This window comes from Annulohypoxylon maeteangense, assembly GCF_022496945.1.
Source record: "Annulohypoxylon maeteangense strain CBS 123835 unplaced genomic scaffold GGS22scaffold_29, whole genome shotgun sequence".
Taxonomy (NCBI): Eukaryota; Fungi; Ascomycota; class Sordariomycetes; order Xylariales; family Hypoxylaceae; genus Annulohypoxylon; species Annulohypoxylon maeteangense.
The window spans coordinates 248,416-257,139 of record NW_025953276.1 but is presented as its reverse complement, the minus strand read 5'-3'; the positions used below and the strand labels follow the sequence as shown (position 1 = coordinate 257,139).

General features: G+C 42.5%; 4 protein-coding genes across 4 annotated transcripts; 2 read left to right on the top strand and 2 right to left on the bottom strand.

Moving 5' to 3' along the window:
- Nucleotides 1-723: 723 nt before the first annotated feature.
- Nucleotides 724-1,496, top strand: GGS22DRAFT_87818 (uncharacterized protein; the record flags this gene model as incomplete). The annotated part of the gene is made up of 1 exon (XM_047968320.1): nt 724-1,496. A coding segment is annotated over one exon (498 nt), but the record flags the coding sequence as incomplete, so codon positions are not given.
- A 450-nt stretch (nt 1,497-1,946) lies between these two features.
- Nucleotides 1,947-3,506, top strand: GGS22DRAFT_193494 (kinase-like protein; the record flags this gene model as incomplete). Its single annotated transcript, XM_047965391.1, has 2 exons — nt 1,947-2,456; nt 2,514-3,506. The coding sequence occupies 2 exons, from the start codon at nt 1,947-1,949 to the stop codon at nt 3,504-3,506; spliced, it is 1,503 nt and encodes a 500-aa protein (XP_047814121.1).
- Nucleotides 3,507-3,667: 161 nt separating this feature from the next.
- GGS22DRAFT_197686 (uncharacterized protein) lies at nt 3,668-5,724 on the bottom strand. The gene is made up of 8 exons (XM_047966019.1): nt 5,498-5,724; nt 5,363-5,424; nt 5,295-5,311; nt 5,031-5,221; nt 4,669-4,976; nt 4,308-4,610; nt 4,031-4,246; nt 3,668-3,960 (listed from the first exon to the last, which is right to left on the bottom strand). Exons 1-8 carry the CDS (start codon nt 5,652-5,654, stop codon nt 3,730-3,732), a joined length of 1,485 nt encoding a protein of 494 aa, XP_047814120.1. The 5' UTR covers nt 5,655-5,724; the 3' UTR covers nt 3,668-3,729.
- A 412-nt stretch (nt 5,725-6,136) lies between these two features.
- On the bottom strand, nt 6,137-8,595 carry GGS22DRAFT_182493 (HET-domain-containing protein; the record flags this gene model as incomplete). The annotated part of the gene is made up of 4 exons (XM_047963972.1): nt 6,137-6,481; nt 6,512-8,031; nt 8,097-8,135; nt 8,229-8,595. 4 exons carry the CDS (start codon nt 8,593-8,595, stop codon nt 6,137-6,139), a joined length of 2,271 nt encoding a protein of 756 aa, XP_047814119.1.
- Between the last annotated feature and the right edge of the window lie 129 nt (nt 8,596-8,724).

Below are 8,724 nucleotides of genomic sequence, written 5' to 3'. Positions count from 1 at the left end.
TTTTTATTTTTTTTTAATTAATAAACTTTTTAAACTTAAATATATAATAAAATAAATTTAATTTTATTTAAATATTTAAAAAATTATTAATTTATTTTTTTAATAATATATTTAATAAATTTTTAAATATTTAAAATTTAATAAAATTAAATAAATTTAATTTTTTTATATTAAATTAAATTAATTAAATTAATAAAATTAATAATAATAATAATAATAATAATTTAATCGTATTAAATAAATATCGTTAAATTAACGCGTTAAAATAAAATTAATTAAATTAATTAAATAAATATTATATAAATATTATTACGTTAAATTAAATTAATATTTAATTTTTTTAAAATAAAAAATAATTAATTAATTTTTAAAATTATTAATAAAACTTAAAACTTTTAAATTTAAATTTTAAACTTAATATTTTAAATTTTTTTATAAATAATTAAATAATTAATTAAATATTAATAATAAAATATAATATAACGATTATAATTATTTTTTAACGTTTAAAATTTTTTAAAAACTTAAAATTAATTTTACTTTTTTTATATATATAATTATTATATATTTTCAATTATTAAACATACGGAAAACGTAAAATTAATTTTAAGCTTTTAAAAATTTTCAAGCGTTAAAGCTTATTTATAACCGTTGCATTTAGTCCCCTTTTCCGGTTAGGTTTTTTTATAACGTAATTACTTAATTACTTACTTACTATATTCAGCGAACGCTGTTAGAAACTACGAGACATTAGCGCAAACTATCAATTTCGATGAGAATATATCCTATGAGTTTCTTGGCGGAAGACAGGAGTTTAGGGTCATAAAACGGACCAATAATACTCACTGGAACGTGCCGTTATGGCTAGCTGGATCTCTCCCTCCAGCCGCAACCCTTACCCGATATTCGATTGGACCTCTTGGATTCCGTGAGCTTGACAGGGGAAGGCTATCCCAGAGGTACATCCTAGAAAGAATCAAGTCACGGTTGCACATGGCAGTTTTCGGGGGTACAGCTCTCCTTGCACCGGTAATATTCATGACCCTCAAGCCGACGCTTATCGGAAATTTAGTGACGGCGTCAGTATCCATGGCAATCTTCGCCATGATCATGGTGATATTTGCCACCGATGCAAATGGGAAGGACGTGCTTGCTTCTACAGCAGCATATGCAGCAGTGATGGTTGTTTTCATAGGGACTAGTTTACAAATATGTGTATAATGTTATTATCTGGCTATCATCGGCTTCATTGGGGTGCCTAGGTAGGCAGTTGATGCATTTTACTCAATTCACTATATATTCGTGCACTTATCAAGGTTCCACGATGAGTACTGGTGTTGGAGGCGGCGTCAAATGGCTGAATCACAAGGCTGTGATTAGTTAAAGCTGGGTAGGGAGGATGACAGATTAAGTATAACAGCCTGTTCAATATGTATATCTCGGTATGTCTGCATGCAGCGCATCACACCTACCTAGGTATTTATTGTGACTGCATACCGATAAGGGTCGGTATGTATGATGAAGGAGTCAGTATTACCTAGTTACTCATCTCAGCCTGATATTTCATCGGAAAGGCTTCGGTCACAAGTCATAAATGGTGCCACATCCGAAGATAGATGCAAGTCTAGTCCCAGAAAAGGACCGTGGGCGGCGTGCTTTGTGAAGGCTGGCGAGAAGCAGGCTTCGTAATGTCTGTAAGCCGTCGGCTAGACCGGGGATGAGACCCTATAAACTCTGCAGTTTCCGCTAGTAAGGGTTTATAAGGGTTAATAGATCCATCACCTCACACCCATCGATAAACTTCTATCTTCCATTTCTAAACGTTTGTTACGTATCGAGCAAGGACTTCTGGTTTTACACTCATAAACTAAGAACTGTCTTTCTTTGATCTATATCTAACTCGGGTTATTACAATATTAACATTGATTTGAGAAACAATACTCGATATGGACCCAGCAACAAGCATTAGGGCCCTGGAGCAACCCAATGATAATACTGGCCCAAGTCCTTATGTTTACGGGATAGGTGACCTCCGGAACATCTGGACGAGATTCGACTTCGAACTCCTTGTAGGTAAAGGCCATGTCTTTACCGAGACCGAAAAGGACTTCATTTCCAAACACTTGATACGGACCTTTTCGCTGTTAACTGCATTTGACTATACTATCCATCATGACGTTGAGGTAGAAACACTCGTCACTCGTTGGGTCAACGATAAGACTAAGTTCGACGACGAACTATTAAGCGATAACTTAGTCTTGATTGGCCTAAGTCGGATACGTGATGACCCGGCAAAGTTCAATATCCTACGACAGAAGCTGACTGCCCCTATCCTTCAGGAAGGCATAGAGACAAAATTGGGAGCTAATCAGAGGATGCCATTCATTGAAGAGGACAACAGACCAGATACATCGGCTTATCATATAGCCAATGGGCATCTCGTATTGGGGGGAGATGTATGTTCCTAATATTTGACCCTAGAAAACAAAAGATAACTAACGTAAAGTATCAAGAATCCACAGCCCAATAATAGAGTAAAGGTTACGAGGAAGAGGTTACGAGTAGGACATCCGGCGTTTACGGAGATCGAGATTCTCAGAAGTTTGCGAGGCGCACTGAGAAATTCACAGTCAGTTCAAATTAGTACTTATGTCTGCATGGTCAAGTCTAGCGATGAAACGCAAATCCAAAGCATATCACTCCATGCGAATGGCGGAACCCTGGAGGATTGCATTTCAAGAATCAATTCTATCCAGCCCGCCCCTATCAAAGCTTGTCTGGAGCAGATGGCATGCATCGCCGGCGCGATCGAGTTTTTGCACCAGATCCAAGCATTGAATAATCCATCAGATCAGGAGTCGTGTTATTGCCACCTGGACATCAAACCTCATAACATCATAGTATTCCAAGACGAAGGACGGCTTGTTGGAGTTTGGAAAGTTATAGACTTCGGTATCTCAAAAGTCAGGAGACCCACGCTTCAAGGAACGCATATTCCTGTGCCTGGAACACATACAGTACAGACAACAACTAGGCAGCTCGGAGGGACGTACCAACCCCCTGAGGTGAACCAGCAAAATGTGAAAGCTATGGGGCGCAGAAGTGACATATGGTCATTAGGCTGCATACTTGTTGAGCTTATAACTGCGTTTTCCGGAGGATTGGTGATGTTGCGGGAACAGCTGAAACAAAGCGCCATCGGTGATCGTGGGATTCCAACGGGTCATGCGTATTACTTCTATCAGACGGCCTCTCTACAGAGTACTTGGACCCATACTCCCGGACCTTGTTTCGAATTAAATGAACACATACTCCAATGTTTGATAGCCCCCCCGGATACAGAAGTCGTATCAAATTGCAAGGATCTGATTCGAAAGATGCTTCTTATCGACCGAACTAAGAGAATGAAATCAGCTTCATTGGTAGAAGAATTGGGACGTATCGTAGATATATGTCCAGAAGATGACGAACTCGCTCAGCCATTTTTCCCTGCTCAAGAGGCCTGATAATACCTCTCACGTACATAGGTACCTAATACTTGGACTTGGCGGCTACTTTTCATGGAATTACAGGGTTCTCTTTTGGCGTTGGAGAAATAGGAGGGAGCTTTTCTTACGTCAGGTTCGATTCATTAAACGAATCTAATATCCATTTACTTTCATTAATTCCACACAAAAACTCAAACATCGCACTTTGTTAATGATGCTTAATGAAACCAGACCTCAAGGCTCAAGCCTTAGATAGACAGACCGTATTGGCCCAATCCTGCCATCCCTTTCCCCACCTCCTTTTCCTTGTGGATATATCCCTCTCCTCATACCTTAACACACTTTGGACAACGAACACGATGGATAAGATCACCACAACGGCTGGAACTAGTATGAATGTGAACCTCCAGAAAGGTTTAAGGTCGATAGTTGTTCCAGATTTGAAGTCGGTAAAATTCGAACTAAATATCCACTAAATACTTGTTAGCCACCAAGGCATACCACAACTATCTTAAATTATATATCTTCCGGCTGTAACTTACTACTAACAAAGATGCCGGGAAGTATAGAGATGCAACTAGTGTCAGAGTGCGAATGTTGCTTGAGGTTTCCCTTTGAAGTTCGTGCCCTAATTGGCCGTTTACCGCCATCGCGGTCATGACACTTAGAGACTGAGCGCTTGTTGATTGAGATGCCTCGCTCGCAAGAGCATTTCTCAGACTTAACTTTCCACTGAGATGGTCTAATATGCTTGAGAACTGTTGTTAAGAGAGGTTAACGGGATGAATCAAAACGTAATCTTAACATTTGTTGACTGACTAATTTAGTTGCATCGGATGTGCGCTCCCTAAGTCCCATGATGCAGCTTTTCATGTATCTTATTTCTACGTCGAAATCATCCAATTCTTCAAAAATGGCTACCATAATTTCTGGTCTCATCCGGAGAGTCATCTTTGGGAGTATTCCGCGGATTCTCCGGCTGAGTTCCGCAGTATCATCTAGGATAAATGCGGCCTTCGACAAGTCTCGCCGAAGTCGTTGAAGCTTCTGCAAATCTTCAAAGCTCTGTTTATAGTCGTTGTGGGTGACAACATCCGTATCCGAGAAGAAGGATTTGCCTTCCTATATTCCCAGTGGTTATTAGCTCTCCTCGTGTCCGCTTTGATTGATACTGACATACAAATTGTTCCATTTTCGAATTCAGAGTTACTATGTAATCGCGCCAACCGTAAAGGGAAATGAAGAGTATCATGACGTGGATCAATGGATGACGGGAGTACCGAAACTCATCATCGTACCAAAATTCGTTGAGCTTTTCTGGCAAACGAGCCTTGAGGTTTGGAGAGGGCTTAACTAATATCCAGACGGATGAAAAACTTCGAGAATGCATCCGATTATACACAGAGGTTTGTCTGAAGGACCACGAATCGTCGGTTCCGTCCGCCGCGTCGTCCCGATTGAGATAGCTGATGGTGTAACATATTTCAACTATACATTATGGTCAAATGAGATGAACTGTTTAAATCATAAAAAATAACTTACTATCACCGCTTCCGTTCAATGGATCCCGCGAATGGAAGTTATTCGAGGTGCTGTCATCGTCTTTTTCCCATGGGCCAAAGTTGAGGATGGATTCGGTAAAATAGGGGAAGACATTATGTTTCGTTATGAGGTTGGTCCATGTCTCTTTCGTGATTAGAAGTCGGTTCCACAAGTTGCCTTGTTCGATGATACTACCATATGAGACGAAAAGGTAAGCATTGTATGTAACTGATTTACAAGTAGGTGAGTACGGTGAATACGTACTAGAGAACATCGCGAAACTAACTAAATGTAAGCTTTTGTAGATTATGAGCATGACTGAAGTGACATACCTGTCGATTATGTTCCCAGAGCGATTTCATATCTTGATCATCAAGTTTACGCTGCTCGACTTCTGTGGGTATTCAATTATTTAGAATCTGCAAGAAGTGATGGGAGATATCTTCCAAAATCTTATCGGTACTCACTATAGTCCACTCCAGGAACGATGACAGCTTTCGGTGTTTTCCAAATCTCCACATTGTCGGCTTCGGCAAAGAGCTTAGGCGTCTTATTCAACAATTGCCTATGGATAGATTTTGGATCGCAATTCCAGAGAGCCTCTGGCTTCATTGGCGTCATCATTTGAAGTTTATCGTCTTGCGACGATCCTCGTGATTAATATGATGTGGTTCCTTGATATAGTATTTGTATGTTTGTTTTGTTATATCTTAAGATTTGGTCTTTAGAAAGATTCCCCGTTATTGAGTTCCCAGATATGAATGGCACCTCAATCAATATGAGTCCCCGCCAGCTGTCTAGCTCCAGTGAGTATGACTTATGACGTGTCAGCGGCCGTGTATGCAGATTGGGTACATATTTATAGTAATTGGACAGCTGCAAAACATCTCGCAGATATGTGGGTTCGTTAACCACACTTCACTGTGATTGCATGCACCTAACATGCTAATCAGTTCATACCGGAAGGTACTGGTTCTCACAAAAGCCTATTGATTTGCTTCGTATTCCGTTCATAGTCGCTCAAATCAATCCTAGAAGTCCACGTGAAGCGGTCGTATTTAGATAACCATTAGTTTTAGCCTTCGGAAGTTTGGAAGATAATCCTTTCATATGATCTCTACGGTTGTGGATGGTTGGTTTTCAAAATACCCCTTTAAGCCCCCTGCCCCTTTTGGCCAGGAGCTAAAAATGCCAACCCTAAAGAACTTCCCCTTCGCATTTGCAGGGTGAATTATCAAGCCATATGCGAATCTACCAGCATTCGCATCTCTCACTTGTGCCTCTTCAAAACTGATTTCTTCACTTTCGCTATCGATGTCGTCCATCTGCTCATCGCCATCTTCGCTCGAATCCATATTCACATCCACATTTATTTCATCATAATCGCTAATAACTTCATCTTCTTCACTATCTCCCTCCGCATTGTCGTATAGAAGTGCCATATTATACGCCTGCCAACTCCAATACGACCCTATCAGTACCAACGATAGATTCTCGAACGGAACCACGTTCTTCGGTTCATCCCAGTCGAAAGTAAGATTCGCAACATATTGTCCGTTTTCATTGCACATCTCCCAGTGGTTGTCAAATCCCTCTTGGCGTTCAAGTCTCTGTAGAATAGGAACCACTTTGCTGGTAAGTCTCAGACTGCCTTCGGTGACCTGACCAAAAGGATTGAGTTTTGAAGTGGATGTCCTCGCCTCTACCCCACTGTAAGCCTCTTCAAGCTTCCCATGGACTCCCATCACAGGTACGTGGTCCCCATAAGGGGCCGGCGATTCATCAAAGCGAACCTTGCCCCTCCAACGTGCCCAACTCCAAGATGGTGCGATATATGGTTCTGGCTCGTTTAGAGACTTCATTAGTTCATCAAATGATGCTTTGGGCTTCACTTCACCTCCAGCATCCGACGCTATAGCAGGGGTCCAGAATAAATCGCGATGAAGCGACTCCCTGCGAATACCCGCGAGATATCCGTCCCCATTACCACGCACCGCAATCTTCGCAAGACCTCCCATAGCGGGAAGTTTGTCCGACTCAAACGTAAGCTGTCGCTCCGTATACTGTTCCACCATCGACATCCACATGCTCTCGTCCTCCCTCGACTCAAGCGCCCCCGCAACAGCAATAACCGCAAACGTTCCCCCCATCCCCGCCGCCGCATCCTCGTCTTCCACCGCTTCCGTCAGCGACTCGTCGCCCTCGGACCAGAACCTATCTTCGAACACGAGATGCAACTTAATGCCAAAAAGCAAAACCCGCTTCGAAAGAGCTAGCTCTTGGAACGTCCACCCACGCTTCCACCAATTGCTAAGACCTCGCGGACCCGTGTCGCTATTATCGAAACTCTCATAGTCACCCTCCGCGCTCCGGATATCGCCGATGGCGCCGCATGGCCTGATATTGTAAAACCCCACCACCTCAACATCAATCCCGGAGCGGAAAGGGATCCGGGCCGAAACCCGCGGCCCTAAGAATCCTTCGCGGCAAGACGTCGAAGTCGGGGTGCAGATCGTAAGACAGGCGTTCTGGTAGACGTCCGTCATCTGCGCGGCTTCCCTTTCCCAGTCCTCTTTGTCATCTTGGACGATGCAGACTGCGTCGATCCAGATATATGGTATGTCTAGGCTACGGCATACTTCCACGGCTTCCCGCATGGCGGGGGAAGTTATCTCGGACTTGAAACCAGCGATACGATTGGGAAGGTTAGCTCGCTCGGTCTTGAATTGCGTTTTTGCGTCTTCGTGCGGTCCCCAGCAGTAACTTAGAGCAGCGTACTTGGCTCCCTTGGCTTTAAGGAGACCGGGATCTGTAATCACGAGATGACAGGTATCGTCATCTCCGGTGCCGACATTTATGAGCCTGGTAGGATAGAACGGCGTATTCCGGTTTTCTTCAGACTCGATATCCTGAAGAATATTACCGATCTTCTCGACATTCTTCTTGCAGAATATGTGGTCTTCGGGGGCGGACTGGAGACGAAGCCATTGGGTGCATGGGTCTGGGGGGGTTGTCAACATTAGAGATGAGCCTTGTGAGATGACCTGCAGATTGGCTTAGGCATACCATAAGGGTCTCCATCAACACCGAACATAAGCAGGATTTCTGATGGAAAGATAGCATAAGTCAGTGTATCAATAGACAACAAATCACCATAAGCAAAAGTGCCTATGGTATACTATTAATATTAGAGCATACCATCTGATCCTTGTTCCAGTTGTAGGCCAACATGAGCCAAGACAGACATGAATCTCCCCTCGGGAGAAAACACAAGCTGGAGCCGAATATGGATTTCCTGTTCAGGGAGATAAGAGCAGCTTTTGGTGATTAATTTTCTAAGGATCGCACAAAAAGCGCATCCATTCTGAACAGACCCGGAAATTATAGGCAGCTTTGGCAATCGGTCCTTCAGCGAGAAATCCAGGAATGAGTGAGCGTTTTTAGGGGTTTGGATTTGGAAATGCTGTCTTCCTGATTCACCATGAACACCATATCCGAATGCGGAATCATTGAATCGGAGGACATTGCACCTAGTGCATAAATTTCGGGAAGTAGGTGAATTCATTATAGAATAATAATAATCATGTCGCGACTTTTCGTTTGGTAGGTAGATAGTTTCTTACCCGCATCTGCATACCCCGAGATCCGGAAGGTCACGTGATACGGTCAGCCGAGCGGGGATATTGCTCCGAGT